The sequence below is a fragment of the Rhincodon typus genome, chromosome 21, assembly GCF_021869965.1.
Source record: "Rhincodon typus isolate 14 chromosome 21, sRhiTyp1.1, whole genome shotgun sequence".
NCBI classification, from domain to species: Eukaryota; Metazoa; Chordata; class Chondrichthyes; order Orectolobiformes; family Rhincodontidae; genus Rhincodon; species Rhincodon typus.
The window spans coordinates 35367087-35385581 of NC_063352.1; the positions used below are offsets into that span (position 1 = coordinate 35367087).

An 18495-nucleotide genomic window follows, 5' to 3' on the forward strand; every position below is an offset into this window, starting at 1 on the left:
TCAGCTTTCCTGCTCCTATGATGCTGCTTGGCCTGCTGTGTTCATCCAGCTCTACACCTTGTTATCTCAGATTCTCCAGCATCTGCAGTTCTTACTATCTCTGATACAAGGTTATAAGGGAATGGAATTGTAATTAGTTGTCCTGTCAACAGTTTAACTGTTTACTTGTGGAGCTAAACTATTTGTAATGAAGAATAATTCTTGTTAATCACAGACCAGATTTTGTACTTTCGAACCAACTGGTGTCTGAAAATTAAGTAACTGAGGAATTGTGTACTTGAAAAATCTAAGTTTTGTGACAAACCATGAACAGCAGGGCCCACGTTCCACACATTACTCTAGTAAGACATGACAATGTTGAGTTGAGACAAGATCATAATTTCTCTGGATGATGAAGTTTCCACTTGACTGACTCCTTCCACTTTCCTATCCATGGACTTCAGAGGCAGTCGTGAGATTCCTTTCCAAGCCTGCTGGCATGAACTTTAATTCTGAAGACGTGAATTTTCTCCATTCTAATAACATTGATACTTGTATACAAAAGTTCTCCCAGCTTGGAGACTTCACAGACTATAAAACATGAAGGTGGCTGGCACCCCAGAACAATTTATCTCCTTCTAGGGACAAAACTTCTAATCTGAACTCAGTTCTTCTGTTCTGGAGTCAAAACAAAACTGGTTGCCTTAACGTGTTTACTTGTTGTAAACACACCAGTAGTTAACACCACAGGGGTCCTCACAGGCCTTTGATTGTGAAGGAAGCTTGTAACTTCAATGATGACATATTCAGGTCACTGAATGACCTTTCATAGAGCAGTTATAGAGCTGCTTGAAATCCCTTTGCCTACATTTTAAATTTCAACTTCTAAAGATGATCAGTACTTAAATAAGCTCGTCTATCTTGAATACGTCAAAAAAAGCAGAATGAGACTAATTAGTGACTATAGAACAAAGTTAAATCGAGAACAGTTGATATCTACATAACGTAATTAGTGCAAGATCTTCATAAACAATTCAAAAATTCAAGGCATTATAACATTACATTTATCATTTAAATATGATGACTTTTCCGAAGCAACTTTTCTAAGATCCAGGATAAGGACTGTGCTGTATAGAATTTGATCTGTCTGGGTTTATACTTTCCTCAATCTGTTCAGAATGAGGCAGTAAAATTATTTTACAAATTAATGCACAAGTAAAACAGAATAGAATAGAATCCCGTTAGAGTGTGAAAACTGGCCACCAACAAACCCACATAGTGGCCCTCCGAAGACCATCCCACCCAGATCCATATCCAAAGTCCTGAGGAAGGGTAATACCTCGAAACATTGACTACTCATTTCCTCCAGATGCTGCCTGGCTTGCTGTGTTCTTCCAGCCTCCTGTTTGTCTACCCCTACCCTATAACCTTGCTTTAACCATGGCGAATGCACCTAACCTACATATCCCTGGACACTATCGGCAATTTAGCAAGACCAATCCACCCAACCTGCACATCTCTGGACAACGGGAGGAAACCAGAGCACCCGGCAGAAACCCTCGCAGACACCGGGAGAATGTGCAAACTCCACACAGTCACCTGAGGGTGGAATTGACCCCAGGTCCCTGGTGCTGTGAGGCAGCAGTGCTAACCCAAGCCAAAACATATCTAGGTTTCCTCTTCACAACTATGGCTGTCGTATATAGCCTTATCTTCAATCTGCATAACAGGTTTGAAGTTTGACAAACTGTTTTCACCTCAGCCAATGAGCACGGACCGTAGTTCCCCTTTCTCTATCCACTGGCATTTTTCAGTTAAGAATCTGGCCCAGAGGAAACCAAAACTTCAAAGCCAGAAAATTAAGTTGCACGCACAATAGTTGAAACTAGTACGTTTATCTAGGGTGGCTGTTGTGCACACCACTCATTACAGCCACGAGTAGTCAAATCCTGGAAACCATGACTCACAACTGCGATTTTCAGCTTATCATGTTACCACCGCCTCCTAAATCTTCTACTCCCTCCCATTGTCTACACAATCAACAATAAACCCCTCCCCCCTCTCAAGCACCACCACCAGCCACTAAAAATGGAGCATACTTACAACAGGTGAACACTGCTCCAATCTGTTTCACCAACAGCATTAGGCCACTCCACTATACAAGACCAGTCTGTAGTCCTAGCCACCCACAAAAGAGCACTTCTGGCCAAAATTACTTCACATTGCACCTAATCCAACTTTTAGTCTAGCTGAGTTAGAATAGAAGGAAGGTGCCAACTCCTAAAACGATGCACCATAAATGCCACAGGATAAGAAGCAAAAAAAGAGGCAAAGGCCAGAATGAACATACCTACACAGTTAATAAGACACTGCAGGTCAGTGTAAATCGAAATCAGTGATCCTCTAAACAGCCTCTCAACCAATTAAAATTGTGTCATCAGCAAAATTACAAGAAAATCCACAGACCAACTTCAGTCTCCAAAAAGACTGGTTAATTTAGTAGCACCTCAGCACAATAACATGGCAATAGGAAATCTTCAAAAAGGTGATGTCAAAAAATATCTATTGCATTCATACTGAGAAGTTTGAGGAAGGGTCACTGATCCAGAGACATTAACTCCAATTTTTCTTCTTAGATGCTGTTAGACCAGCTGAGCTTTTCCAACAACTTCTGCTTTTGATTCAAATACCAAATTATTGTAACAGCAGCCAATGTGCATGCATAGTTTACCTAGACTTGCTGAACCACATTTCCTACACCACCACCACCCCAAAGTCATAGTGAGCTGCTTTCTTGAATTATTGGAGTCCATTTAGATAAACTTTTCTGTAGTAGTTTGGTACAGCTGGGAGAGCAGTTAAAAAGATAACTACATTGCTGTAACTACATTCCAGCCCATGGTAGAATGTGAACTTGTGCCTCCACAATATTAGCAGCAGCATCTGGATTACCAGTCTAGTGATTTTACCACTACTATACCTACATTAAACACACTGTACCAGCCAAAGAATCAATTTCAAATCTTTGCAGAATTAGCCCATAAGGGAATCTCAATGCCCCAAAAGTAGGTCACAAATTGCAGAAGGAGAACAGAAAGGAAGGGGTGACATACTTCAGTTTGCTAGCCAACAAGCAGTGATGAAGCATGTGCTGCTATTAATGGGGGCACGACAGGCTCAGATGTAACACGTCTTTCCCACTTTGCTCCTTATTGAAGCCAAAATGAAGTCCAAATTAGAATCTATTTTCACATTGAGAGGGGGGGGACTTATTAGGCTAGGAATTCAATTTGTCAATTGGATTTAAAGAATACTGGTCAAAACAATGAAATCTGATATTACAAATGAGATTTCAGAAGGGTTTACTTTGAAGAGTGTTGTGCATTTCTTCAAATACAGGACCAGTCAAACTAGTTCAGTTGCTTTACACCAGGTAGTTTCAGAACCGCAGGCAAAGCAATACAAGTAAATGTGACACTAAAAGCAAAATATTGCTGATACTAGAGATCTGTAATAAAAACATCAAGTACTAGAGAAAGTCAGTGGGTCTCAATATTTTTGAAGGGAAAATGTTAATATGTTGGGTCCAATATCACTCTTCAGAATAAATTAATAAACAGTAAAAAGATTCCTTTCAAGCCTTTAGTATTAAATCCAAGATAGTCAACAAGCTAATCCATTTATGGAAACTGCTTTGTGAAACATTCCCTGGGTGCAAAATAATAGCATCATATAAGACCATAAGATACAGGAATAGAATTAGGCCATTCAGCCAACCAAGTCTGATGTAACATTCAATCACGGATGTGTTTCTAACCCCATTCTTCTGCTTTCTTCCCATAATCCTTGATTAGTAAGGGGGTCAAATAATCCTCTCTGCCTTAAAAGGCACTCAATGACTTCGACACAGCAACCTTCTGTGATACGTTCCACAGATTCATCATCCTAATTTCTGTTCCAAAGGGTTGCCCCTTCACTAAGACTATGTCCTTAGGTCCTAGACTCTCCCCTTCTAAACTCCATCAAGTACCCAAAGAGCTCAACTGTTCCGCATGACAAGCCCTTCCTCCTCAGGATCATTCTTGTAAAACTCCTTTGGAACCCCCTCCCGTGCCGCACATCCATCCCTCGATTATGGAGCCAAACATTGCTCAACATTCCAAATATGGTCTGACCAGAGCCTTATACAACCTCAGCAGTATATCCCTGCTCTTGTACTCTCTCGAAACGTATGCTAACATTGTATGTGCTTTCCTGACTGACAACTGAAGCTGCAGGTAACCTTAAGAGGATTCTGACTCAGGACTCCCAAGTCCCTTTGTGCTTTAGATTTTGAGTTTTTTGAAGAAGTAATGAAAAGCATTGATGAAGGCAGAGTGGTGGATGTGATCTATATGGACTTCAGTAAGGCGTTCGACAAGGCTCCGCATGATAGACTATAGTTAGATCAAATGGAACACAGGAGAACTAGCCATTGGGATACAGAACTGGCTCGACGGTAGGAGACAGAGTGATGGTGGACAGATGCCTTTCGGACCAGAGGCCTGTGACAACAAGGTTCGGTGCTGGGTCCGCTGCATTTTGTCATTTAGATACATGATTTGTACATGAATAAAGAAGGTCTGGTCAGTGAGTATGCAGATGACACCAAAATTGGAGGTGTTGTGGACAGCAAAGGTTACCTCAGAGTACAACGGGGTCTTGATCAGATGGTGCAATGGACCAAGGAGTGGCAGATGGAGTTTAACTTCGATAAATGCGAGGTGCTGCATTTTGGTAAGGAAAATCAGGGCAGGACTTATATAAAAGGTCCTGGAGAGTGTTGCTGAACAAAGCGACCTCAGATTGCAAATTCACAGTTCCTTGAACGTGGAGTTGCAGATAGACAGGACGGTGAAGGAAGCACTTGGTATGCTTGCCTTCATTGGTCCATGCATTAAATATAGAAGTTGGGAGGTCACGTTGCAGCTGTACAGGACATTAGTTAGGCCACTGTTGGAATTCTAGTCTCCCTGCTATAGGAAGGATATTGTGAAACTTAAAAAGGGTTCAGAAAAAGATTTCCAAAGATGTTGCCAGGGTTGGAGGGTTTGATCTATAGGTACAGGCTAGGGCTATTTTCTCTGGAGCTTCGGAGGCTGAGGAGTGACCTAACAGGTTTATAATATCATGAGGGGCATGGATATGGTGAAAAGACTTTGGCAATTCACCAGAGTAGGGGAGTCCAAAACTAGGCGGCATAGGTTTTAGGGGAGAGGGGAAACATTTAAAAGGGACCTAAGGAGCAAATGTTTTTCACACAGAGGGTGGCAGATGTATGGAATGAGCTGCCAGAGGAAGTGAAGGAGGTTGGTCCAATTACAATATTTAAAAGACATCTGGATGGGTATATGATGGGAAAGGTTTAGAGGGATATGGGCAAAATGGGACTAGATTAATTGAGGATGTCTGCTCAGCACAGACAAGTTGCATCAAGAATCCATGCTGTACAGCTCTACGGCTGACAATTGCCAAAGCCTTTCACCACATACACCATTTAAAAAAAAAAGCCTCTTCATTCTTATTTTTAAAAAAACAATCGCTCTTCATACGCCTCTGCTTTAAAATTTCAGTTACCACTTGTCTGCACCTTCCACCAACCTGCCTGTATTGTAGTTTTCTCAGTCTTCCTAAGTTCACAATATTTAAGTTTTGCATCTTCTGTATCACCTTGGAAATGGCATTCTACACATCTAGATATAAGCTATTCATTTACATCAAAAGAGCAGTGGCCCAAACACCAACTCCTTGGAATGCCACTTGAAACCCTTATCTAGTCCAAAAAGATTTATTCACTGATACTGTTCTTTAAAACATAGCCAATTTAACATGTGGCAAGTTCTTTTATTTCATAGGCTTCAACTTTGCTAACAAGACAGCTGTGTAGTATTTCAGACATCTTACAGATGTCTATGTCCACCACAATCACATCACCACGTTATGTTGAACTTCAAAAAAGTAAAGCTACCTTAAACACGATTTCCTTAATTAATCCACATTGACTTAACAACTATTAATTTTGTCTTGCTTTATTACATCCAAAAGCTTTTCCAGAGAATAAATTGTCTGGCCTGCAATTGCTGGGTTTATCCTCAAACCTGTTCTAAGCAAAGATAACAGTTGTCCAAGCCTTCAGAGAAAGATGTGAAGATTTTGGCAAGTGCCTTCTAAGTTCCATCTTTACTTCCTTCCATATCCTCAGATGTATCTCAACTGGGTTCTGCCAGTACAGCCAGCCTTTGTATAGCTACCCTATCAACTTTTAAACACATCCCATGTTTCTAGTCTCCTCTCACTGTAATGAAAGCAAAATACTGCAAATGCTGGAAGTCTGGAAAATAGCAAAATGGAGTCACTATGTCTGACAGCATCTGCAGAGAGAAAAAGATCTCATGTGTTGTGCAAGATAGAACATTTCAGTTCTTCAGAACAATTCTGAATAGGAGCCATATCAGACTACGTGCACTAGTTTCTCTCTCCTCCGACGTCAAACTGGCTGAGCTTCTCCAGCAGTTTCTATTTCAATCCTCTCTAGTCTGCTTTCTTTCAACTGCCCCTCTGAACTTAGTATATTCAGAATGGTTTTCACCTATATTATCTACCTGGCATTTGTCATACATATTTTCTACAGTTTGTTGTCATCTTTAGTTTTCTCCTGTATTTCCATTAATGGGAACACCTCCACTGTAAACCCATCCCCTCAAAGTTTAATTACTGGCTGGCATGATAATTTTTGGATTGCTTTGTTTTCCATAAATACAGTAAAATCAAGTAAATGACAGGAGGTCCCACCACAAATTAGTGTTAGCTGGATCTCAAGGAAGCCTTATGTTGCCCCACTTGCCTATAAACATGGGGGATGTCAAATGAAAGGAAGAGATAAGAAGTCTTATTTCTCAATATGCTTACACTTTACAATAAGCTGACCTCATACATTGAGAAAATGTTGCATTAATCTTGGAAAACCCCAACATTACTTTCCTGCCTAACATGCTGCCAGACGAGTCCACACGTCACTTCCGTTTCAGCTGGGCATACTTTGGATTTTCTGGAGTCATTAGGGTGATAATCTTCCTTCTCTTCTCAATATGTTTTGTCCATATTCTTGACCCATGCCTAAAAAGCTGAAGATCATCCAGACAGCGTTTTGTTGGCCTCAAACTGCACGACTTTCACAAAGCACTATTTTTTCTTGAACTTTCCTATTGCAAGAAATAGTAGTCTCTTGATGCCATCCTTGATGATGCAGGCTATGGATAATGACACCTTCCTTGCTTCATTTTCTGCTGTAGTTATGTTTAAAGTTATGGGGAGGCGATGGCCTAGTGGTATTATCGCTGGACCCTTAATCCAGGGATCAGATAACATTCTAGGGACCTGGGTTCAAATCCCATCACGGCAGATGGTGGAATTTGAATTCAATAAAATATCTGGAATTAAGAATCTAATGACAACATGAATCCATTGTCAATTGTTGAAAAAACCCATCTGGTTCACTAATGTCGTTGAGGAAAAGAAACTGCCATCCTTAGCTGGTCTGGCCTACATGTGGCTCCAGACCCACAGCAATGTGGTTGACTCTCAGCTGCCCTCTGGGCAATTAGGGATGGACAATAAATGCTGTCTAGCCAGCGATGCCCTCATCCCGTGAATAAATAAAGAAAAAAAAAAATTAAAGGCAAATGTATTGCTTTGGCCAATTAAAAAAAAGATGTACTCTGATTTAGGCTGATACCTTTGTAGTGTAATAATCCAACAATTAGTTGTGGAGAGAATGATACTATAGCACCAATGAGCACATCAGCCCTGAAGCACTGCAGTTTTTATGCAGGTTATTGTGGAAGAACTTGTAATGAACACTGCACAGAGCTGAACAATATGCTGTCAATGGTCTGAAGCTTTAATCTCTGAACATTACGATGACATTAACTTGATCAGTCTTGGTATATGTTATAGTACAGAGCATTTGGTAACCAGCCTGTATTTGCTGCTTTGATAGGAGCTGTAGTCATCTCCACTGTACTCATTCAGCACACTGTCAAGCTGTCGCTGTTTTGGAGGCTGGATTGCTACAAGTGCTGACTTACTATTGGCTGAAACATTTTGGAATCAACTAACATAGATCAGATTCCTATGCTGTAAGCTGGACATAGAAATCATTATGACCTTGTTAAGCCATCAAAAATACCAGGCAAGTTCCTTTATGAATTGCATGAAGTTGTGAACGTCACCTGTTCCCAAAAATCTCACATCCTTAAATGGTTGGAGATGTGCACAATATTCTGCCTGCTCACCCATGCACAATGGGTGGAGGAGAGGAAAAGAGCACACTTGAGCACACGAAAGGAAAGAAAGCTCTCAAACTTTTTAGCATCATGTCATGCAATGTTCTTTACTCAATTCATCAGCACAAACCAATTTTTGACCAGTCTACATAACCCTTTCTATTTATAGGTAGAGGCAGAAGACAGTCCTCCTCCACTTCATACCACCCACCCCAAACTTTCTACCTTCTCTTGAATGTCTGGCCTCATACATCACCTCAGTCACACTGATGTCCTCTTTACCCGCATATTGTTCATTACTTTGATATGACAACAGCAACAACATCTTTCTTACAGGATTGGACTGTATATTAGAGGGCCTTGCTGAAGTGTCTGGTCTACTGGAAGGCCCCCATTAGGATTCAAAAGCAACCCTGTAGATTATAAAGCATTTCAAAACTATAAAGGGGCATGATTTAACAGATCTTTCTCTTCAATTGCATTCTCTCGTTTTAGACCACCTGTTTTCCAGGACCCTCTATCAACATCCACATTTTAATGGAAGCTCACCAAGTAAAGATCACTCTCTAGCATTCATCAAGATTTAAAACAATTGAATACAGTTACAACATGAGCTCTTGCCCAATCCATGGTGATTATGGGCCAATTCAACAGCAAGAGCTGAAACATTGCTGGGGCAGGATAGCTATACATCAAGCTTTCCTGCGTAGTTCTATTACAAAGAACTTCATTTAAGGTATGTTAAATACTTTTGGCAAATAATTTCAAATCTTACACCCAACATACAGCATTTTAAAAAAAAGGTAGAAAAATGCAATAAACATTTCTATGTTGCTTTTCGAGCTTGCAATCAAGGTATTTATACAGTAACTAGCCAACCCCCACAGAATAATATTTCCACAGTTGCCACAATGACAGCAGTTGCTAATGTGCTAACTTAGGCATGGTAATATTCAAAGCACGAGACCATGACAACCAGTCATTCAATTCAATTCGGTGCAAAGTTAAACTTTTATTTTGATTTAGTTGATGTACTTACATATTCTGGAGTTAGAACTTAAGTAGTTTAATAACTTCAACTGCCCTTCAAGAGCAGCCAGGGAATTCAACAGCCAAAAAAAAAAGAGGGGTTTGGTCAATGTTGATGAACTTAGTAATAGGCTTCACATGGCAATATGTATATTACAATAGGTTATAGGGAAAGGCACAGTTTTGTCCCCTTTTAGGGATGGGATTTTTGGACCGCAGGCTTTAAAGCAGTTCAAAGCCATTCGAATGAAATGTTCAAGATATTTTGATAGAGGTATTTTTTAAAAAAAGGCACTCATCAGTCAGGTTTGCAGCACTTTGATACAGGTAATGAAATAATAACAGATCTGTTCAAAGCTTGAAGAGATGAACCAAAATGATGTTTCAGTTAGTAAACAGCCATCAGCTGCCCTGCTGGGGAATTACTTCTGCAGTTTAATATTAAACAAATTCTGGGTTAAGTAACAGCCTGGAGAAAGCACTGAAGTTTGCAGTTTCTGGAAAGGTTTGAACAACCTGACTTTCACCTTCAGGGAACGTGAATTTTGTACTTCTAAATTTGGGTTAGTTTTCAGTGGACCTCCTTATATGGAATACTGAAGCAGTATCTTTGATTATCAAAAGTAACACAACTAAAAGTTCATCTTTTTTCTCATGGCCCATTTCAGTGAGAGACAACTGTCACTCAAATCAGAAACAGTACACTCCTATAATTATTCTTCCAACTTGACTCACAATCAACATCACCTCTCAGCACTTAAACATTTGCACCAAATACTACTCTTGCCTTCCTTTACTCTGTAAGGGAATCAAACTTATCTCTGTATAGGCTATACAACTGATTTCCATAACTATTTAACCTTGCAGTTGTGACTGGATTTTGTGGAGACACACTGTAGTGGCATCATCTCATTAGCAATAGGTTTACACAACCTCTTGCCTTCAGTAAAACAAATTACTAGACAAAACTGTGATGGTCTGTTTTCAACTCTACAGATACTGCCAGAGTTAATGTCAAGTCCAGTGACCCTACATCAGAACTGAAAGCTATTTCTGCCAACTCCAGTGGGATGCCATGACCAAACATAATCCTTCCCTTCCCTTGTCAGGATTCCACAGTGACTGTTCCCTTAGGAACACCCTGATCCAATCCTCCTCCACACCAGGACCTCTTCATACCAACACGACACCTTCCTATGCAATTATAGAAGGTGCAACACTTGCCTGTTTACCTCCTCCTTCAAAGCCCCAGATACACCTTCAAGGCGAAGCAGCAATACACCTTCACTTTACTCAATCTAATCTACTTTATTCACTGTCACAAATTGGCCTGCTCTACAATGGAGGGGCAAAACAGATGGATGACTGATTCGTGGAACTACACTGCCTGTAAAAATAACCCCAACCTCCGCTAGTTGCCTGAAACTTGAACACACCATATTCCCATGCCAACATGTGTCTTGGGCCTGCTGCACTGTACCAGCAAAGCTCAATGCAAGCTGAAGGAACAGCACCTCAGGTACCACCTAGGTAAGTTACAGCCTTCAGGCTCAACATAGAGGTTAACAAATTTCAAAACGCGAACACCCTCCTCCATGTTCATTACCTACCCTGTAGGACTATGTTGTATGGGTCACTCCCACCATTGTGCTATTCTTTGTTTTATTCTTTTTACCTTCAATGTTCTCTCAGGCAACTCCTCCACACTGATTCAGGCAATTTGAATGAATTGAACTGAAGTAGCAAACACCATTCATTCACTTTTTTCTAATTATTTCTCAAATTGTTTTACACCAATGAAAGTAGGTTTTTGTGGAATTGTATACAATTTTGCCCAGATATTCCTACAACAAAAACTCTATGGATATACCATTCCAGGCAGAATGGTACACTGGCTAGAAATTTTCTACCATAATACCCTATTCTGAGAATTAAACACAAATGTTTATCAGTGTCACATATTCAGCATTACTTAATTTTTTCTTAAGATTTCAGGAATTGATAAATATTAAAAAAAATTTATACAACATTTGAATTAAGGATTAGGTCCTGAATATATTGCCTTCCCAATGCGTTCATAACTCCCCATTACTCTATGTTTGAGCATGCTACATACAGTAATAATCAAAGTTAACAGCCTCCTCTGTGACTTCATAATGGAGCATTTTTCACTTTTTTCTCCCCCCAACATCTTCAGCTTTAGTTATGGCCATTAGACTAGAAAGAACCAGGCTGTTCTATTTGACTCCAGAGCTCAGCTTTCAGTTGCATATCCTATCAAAATGTCTACCTAGACAATAATCACCTGTTTCTCATTGCCGCAGTCCACTGACTGCTTAAAAAAAAAAGCCTTTTATTCTCACTTCTTACCTACAGAAGTAACTATTCCAATGATTTAAATAGCTTGCCTCTCAGTTTACTTTATAGAAAGTCTTGGATGAGCTCAAGTTCTACATCTATATCTTGCATTAAAATCAAGTTTCTTAATTTTTCAGCATGTGGGCGCCACTGGCTAGGCCAGACATTATTGCCCATCTTCATTGCCCAGAGGGCAGATAACTGTGGGCCTGGAGTCACATGTAGGCCAGATGGCTAATATCCTTTCGGGAAGGATATTTATGAACCAGATAGGTTTATTTTTCTAATAGTTGACAACAAAACTATTGTTATTGAGAGATGCTTAATTCCAAATTTTCATTGAATTCAGATACCGCCACTGCCATGGCAAGGTTTGAACCCAGGTCTCCAGACATCACCTGGTCTCTGGATTGATAATAACGTTCACCCAACATCTCTATGCTCAACAACCATTTCTCTCCCGATCCAAACAAAATAAGCTTAAGAGATCTTATGCTTGTAATCAAAATCCATCAAGGCCTTGACCTACAGAAGCCTCTAACCTCCAACTTTTTCAAATCAAACAAAGGAAGAAAAGTCAAAAGATAAAAAGACTTTGTTCAAGCAACATCTTTCACAGGCAAGCCAGCAGAAACATAACTAAGTCACAATCAGGTTAAGGCAAGATACAACAACTCCAATTACAAGCAGTTTCTAATATCACAATCTAGCTTTATAGTTTTATCCAAAAGATGCTCCAAAGATCTGTTAGCAGTAGGATCAGTTTATGTACTACAAGAATGCACATAAACAACATCATTTGAATGAAACTCATTGCCACAGCTTTTCCTATACCCATATAAGCTGCACAACCCTAAACTTTAATCCAGGAAGACCTAAATCTATGATTTGTCAAATAAAAGACTTCCTTTGGTGATTAACTATCTAATTTAGAAAGAGCTTGGTAATGTCTTCAAAGAGCAAAAAATTATTATAGACCAAAAGGAAAGTTTTTACTCCCAAAATACACAGAGTTATGAGTAGCAACATTACTTTGAAACTTACAAGGTTGGGTGATGATTAATAGTCCTTACTTTTGAGGATGATGTTGCAATCCATACAAATGTTTAATTGGTGCAACGTATCTCCCTACAGCACCTCACTTCTGGATATCAGTTTCTTCAACTATTTTATCCCAAGAATTTGAACATAAATGGATGCCAAGAAAAACAAACTCACAAAAAGGATACAAATGAGAGTTTGTCTTTTTTTAAAATTTGTTAAACTAACTTAGCCAACATTCAACAAATACTGGGACACAATTTGTTTGTCATGTTTGAGATATCCTATCCACTCATGAGACTAACACCAATTCACTGTCCTAGGATATCAAGATGAAGGACTGCAAAAATTAGGAGTCAGCTAACACCAAGAGAGCAGTTTCAAGTTTGAAGTGCTACTTCTGCATCTCACCCCAATTGACTGACACTCTCCTCAGAGCACATGCACATATTGGCAAGTTGAGACTTAAAAAAAAGCAAGACATTATAACTGACACCAAGAATGAACAAACAGGAGGAATTCTATTTCTCTGCAAAACTTTCTAGTGCTCCAGACCTTATTGGATTGGAGAGAAAAATCAGGTCAGACCTATGCAAGGTGGTAAAATCTAGGGAAAAATCTAACAGGTATGGTCCTACAAGTACAATGTTATATTGAAGCAATCAAGGGTACATGAGCCAAATACCAAAAATGCTACAGAAACTCAGGTCTGCAGGGAGAGGACAGTCAATGGTTTAAGTCTGACAGGACTTTTTCAGAACTATTAGCTATTGCCAATCTAACTTCCAAGGAATGGAAACTTGTTGCATACCAAGATTATGTACAATTTTGGAACAGATACAATCACAATCCTAGTGACTCAAATGGGAATCAAGCAAAGTATCAGTCTTGCATCATTGCAACTCAATATTGATAAAAGTCGTTTACTTCCCAACCAAATTGTGCTTAGCATTCCAATTAGGGTCAGATAGAGCATGTTCATCAGAACCAGTTTCAATTCTTGTCGGCCCTGGTACACATTGAATTTGCATTTTTGCCTCTCAATCATCCGATACATCCAGCTTCCGACCTACATTTGAATGACGACAGTTACTTAGTAGATGCAGGTGCTCTGCACAAAAATCAAAACTGAAAATGAAAAATACCGCTACTTATTACCATATTTGCGCTCTCCAATAGATTATTCGTTAATTATATTCTACATTTAAAAAATGTTTGTCCTTCTATCTGCGAAAGGAACACTCAATAGATTAAAAAGCGGTACTTGAATGACCACTAAATCGTGCGAGCTGGACTAGAGATTTGATTTGAGTTGATTTTACTTTTTGGGAAGCAAAGCACCAAGTTACACTTAAAGTATTTTCTAAAAAAAAATAAAATTTAGGCTGCTATCCGATTTAAAAACTTGAACACAAATCCACTATGGAGTGAACACCCACCAAAGGGGCCACTAACTCGTAGTTGTGGCTCAGTCACGGTGCCTAAACAAAAATCGACTTCGCAAAATTGATACTAAGACAGAAACAGTCAAATCCCGGTGGGGGATGGCTGTGCCCGTTCTTCCTACCTGCTCCGCGCCGTAGCTACTGGCGATCTGACAAAAATCTTCCAGCCGGATCAACCCTTCCCCGTCCAAGTCAAACAAATCGAAGACCACCCGCAGCCTCTCGCACTCCGTCTCAAATCCTGTGTTCCTGGGCGCCGGGGGCTCTAACTCTACCCCTGAGCTCTTGGCCCCTTCCGGCCCCGGAGCAGGCTCCATGAACGGCTGCGATTCCGTTCACTGGGGGTCGGTCAGTTCCATTTTCTCCGCACCCGCCCAGCACCCCCACGCCCCTCCTTCCCCGGGATGTCAAACTCTCGGGTACTGGTGGTTCTCGATCCTTCTCTCTGGGTTTTCTCGCTTTCAAGCCCCGGTTCTCGTTCCCTGTGTTCCCTCACACTTGTTCCCAACCTCTCGGCGCCGCCATCACTCGGATCAGCAGTGATGACGTTATCATCCTACCATCACGCCCGCGCCGCCCTGGAGACGCTACATAGCAACCGCTCAGCCGCCTGCACACCATGCCGCCGCAACGGAGCATGCGCGAGGGCATGTATCGCAGTGGCCGAGCTCTGTTTACAGAATTCGGTGTAGACGGACGTTAGCTGGCCCATGGTGCCTGCACTGGCTCTATTGTCTCGTGGCAATCTCCTGCCTTTTTGTCCCATGTCCCTGAACAGGCTTGCTATTCAAAACAAAAATCCAATTGATTTGGATTTGAGTGCACTTATTTGAGCATACCTTCACCATATTTGCAGGCAATGCGTTCCATACCCTGGTGCGAAAGTTTGTTTCCTCCTCATCACCTTGCTTTGTTTGCTAGTCACTTTAAACCAAAATTTGTGAATGGAATCCAAGCCGGTAACCTTGTCTTCTGGATTACTAGACCGCTAGCATTACCACGACACCACCACCTCCCAACTTGGGATGCCATTCGTCATGGGAAAAGGGTAGTAAACCCTCAACTATTGAATGTAATGCCAACAAATATTATTTTGAATAGTTGCGAAGTATGGCAATTACCAAGTGAACAAATCCAGCTCAAATTCCTCAGTTTAAGTACGCTCCAATGTGCCACCTCTGAAAACCAGTTAATTTCTAAAACTAGCAGTTATCGGCTCTATAAGTCGACACAAACATCACCGACAACACGTAGATGACTATGTGCATAGACAGCATAGTTCATTTACCCCTCTTTACACAGCGAAGGAAAAAAAATGTGGAACCCAAATATCCCCGGTCCTAGATCCCCATCCCATATCAGAATCTCCAGTTGTAGTACCTACAGACCGAGCATGGTTAACGAAAATATATTAAACCGAAATCTAAACTATTTGACGGCACCTGGATCTTGAGACTTGTCTCCGCACACATATGCTCGGAGGTATGAACTCCTGTGGCAGATTATGAGGGGAAGAAAATGTCAAAGTCAGCGACTCCTTATCTTAGGGACAAGGAAAAACTGCAGATGCTGGAATCCTTATGTTAAGCTGAAGCCGCCTAACAAGGATATTATCCGAATTCCCGTAGAGAAGGAATGGGGCAAATAAAGACATTTACCCACTCTCACTAGTTTCGTTACTGGTGTCCCACCAATCGCTGTACCTGTAATATAGTACATGTTTTTGAAGATTCGCAACCATAATTCCTACAACACATTCTCCCCCACAAAAAACCCAAAACGCGAGCCGTCTATAGGTATTCACCTGGAACTGCGCCATAGTACCATAAAGAAGGTAACACGTAGGTCAGCTGCGGCCAAGAGATTTAAGGCACTAGCTCCCGCTCTTATTGGTTAAGTGCTGCTGGAGAGGTTAAAACAACCTTTTATTGGTTTAGAGACAGTACGGACTGTAGATTTTGGAAGCTACAGTCAATAAATGTAGAGCTTAAAAAGAAGCATAGCCGGTCAGACAGCATCCGAGGAACAGGGCAGTCAACGTTTTCAGCTGAAATACATCAGGGCTGGGGGCGAGCCCAGAAATAAGTAGAGGGGTGGGATAGAGATAGGTGCAGGCAGGTAGCGGGTTATTGAATTCTCAGGAAGGGTCACCGGACCCGAAACGTTAACTGTTTTTCCTTCACTGGTCTGTTTTTCGGATGCGGTAGGGGGAGGGTACTGCATCCCAAAACCAGACCAGCTCGTCCCCGCCTCCCTAACCTGTTCTGCCTCCCACCTATCCCCTCCTCCCACCTCAAGCCGCACCCCCATCTCCTACCTACTAACCTCATCCCGCCCCCTTGACCTGTCCGTCCTCCCTGGACTGACCTATCCCCTCCCTAACTCCCCACCTACACTCACCTTTACTGGCTCCATCCCCGCCTCTTCGACCTGTCTGTTTCCTCTCCACCTATCTTCTCCTCCATCCATCTTCTATCCGCTTCCCCCTCTCTCCCTATTTATTTCAGAACCCCCTTCCCCTCCCCCTTTTCTGATGAAGGGTCTAGGCCTGAAACGTCAGCCTTTCTGCTCCTATGATGCTGCTTGGCCTGCTGTGTTCATCCAGCTCTGCACCTTGTTGTCTAGGATTCTCCAGCATCTGCAGTTCCTGCTATCTCTAAGCCTGAATATTAACTTCACCAGCTTCAAAATCTCTCCACCCCCAACCTGTCCATCTTCTGACTCAACTATCTGCTCCACCTTTCCCACTGACCGACCACAATAACCCGGTACACAAACAAAGTTGCTGGAAAAGCTCAGCAGGTTTAGCAACAGCTGTGAAGCTATAAGGATGAATTCAAGTATGTTCTTCCCTCTTATTGGTTCCTTCACCACCTGCCACACACCCAGTCTAGCAGTTACGTCCTTTAGGACCTGACCAGCTCGATCAGTAGTACTGCTGCCAAGCTACTCTTGGTGGTGGACATTGAAATCCCCCACCCAGAGGACATTTTGTGCCCTTGCCATCCTCAGTGCTTCCTCTAAGTGTTGTTCAACATGGAAGAGTATGTATTAATTAGCAGGAGGTTTCCTTGTCCATGTTTAACCTGCAGCTGTGAGACCTCATGGGGTCCGGAGTCAATGTTGAGGACTCCCAGAGCAACTCCTTACCAATCTGCCAGCTGCAGTTGCATCTGTCCATGACAGTATTGGTAAGAGTGACCACCCCACAGTCCTTGTGGAGACAAAGTCCTGCCTTCACATTGAGAATAACCTCCATCATTTTGTGTGGCACTATCTTCGTGCTAAATGGGACAAATGTCACACAGATCTACCTACTCAAGATTGGCATCCATGAGGCACTGTGGGCATTAACAGCAGCATAATTGAACTCCAGAATGATCTGTAACCTCATGGTCTGGCATATCCCCCACTCAACCATTACCATCAAGCCAGGGGATCAACTCTGGTTCAATGGAGAGTGCAGGAGGGCATGCCAGGAGCAGTACCAGGCACACCTGAAGATTATGTGTCAAACTGGTGAAGCCACCAAAAGGACTACTTGCATGCCAAACAGCAAAAGTAACAAGTGATAGAGCTACGCAATCCCACAACTAAAAGATCAGATCTAAGCTCTGCAGTCCTGCCACATCCAGTTGTGAATAGTGGTGAACAATTACACAACTCACTGGAGGAGGAGGCTCCACAAATATCCCCATCCTCAATGATGGAAAAACCCAGTACCTCTGTGCAAAAGATAAAGCTAAAGCTTTCGCTGCAATCTTCAGACAGAAGTGCCAAGTGGATGATCCAACTCTGCCTCCTCCAATGGTCCCCAGCATTACAGATAATAGTGTTCAGTCAATTTGATTCACTCCACATGATATCAAGAAATGGTTGGAGACACTAGAAACTGTAAAGGCTTTGGGTCCTGACAACCTCAACCTCTCTGCACACCTCCAGTTCTGTCCTCTGTCTGTACCTGATTTTGATCAGCTCACCATTGGCAACTGTGCCTTCCCTAAGCTCTGCAAATCCTTCCCTAAACCTCATTGCTTCAATGTCCTTCTTTAAGATACTTGCTAAAAGCTATCGCTTTGACCAAGCTCAGCAGGTCTGGCAGCATCTGTGAAGGAGAAAACAGAGTTAACCTTTCGAGTCCGGTGACCCTTCCTCTGAGGAAGGGTCACCATTTCTCTGAGGAAGGGTCACCGGACTCGAAAGGTTAACTCTGTTTTCTCCTTGATAGAATCTGCCAGACCTGCTGAGCTTTTCCAGCAACTTTGTTTTTGTTCCTGATTTACAGCAGCCGCAGTTTTTTTGGCTTTGACCAACGTTTT

The 18495-nt window shown here is 41.7% G+C and overlaps 1 protein-coding gene across 3 annotated transcripts in view; it reads right to left on the reverse strand.

The window, feature by feature from the left end:
* The window catches only part of rab11fip3 (RAB11 family interacting protein 3 (class II)), a 101274-nt gene extending 85110 nt beyond the window's left edge, over positions 1–16164 (reverse strand). For 2 of the 3 annotated variants that reach the window (XR_007264378.1, XM_048609470.1), the window contains exon 1: positions 14299–14743. Coding sequence is in view for 2 of the 3 variants with exons in the window: in XM_048609470.1 (XP_048465427.1) it covers positions 14299–14493 (195 nt within the window). In the remaining variant the exon portion in view is untranslated. Of the gene's footprint in view, positions 1–14298; positions 14744–15980 lie in introns of those variants that run through there. The other variant, XM_048609471.1, reaches the window with a different exon arrangement.
* Between the last annotated feature and the right edge of the window lie 2331 nt (positions 16165–18495).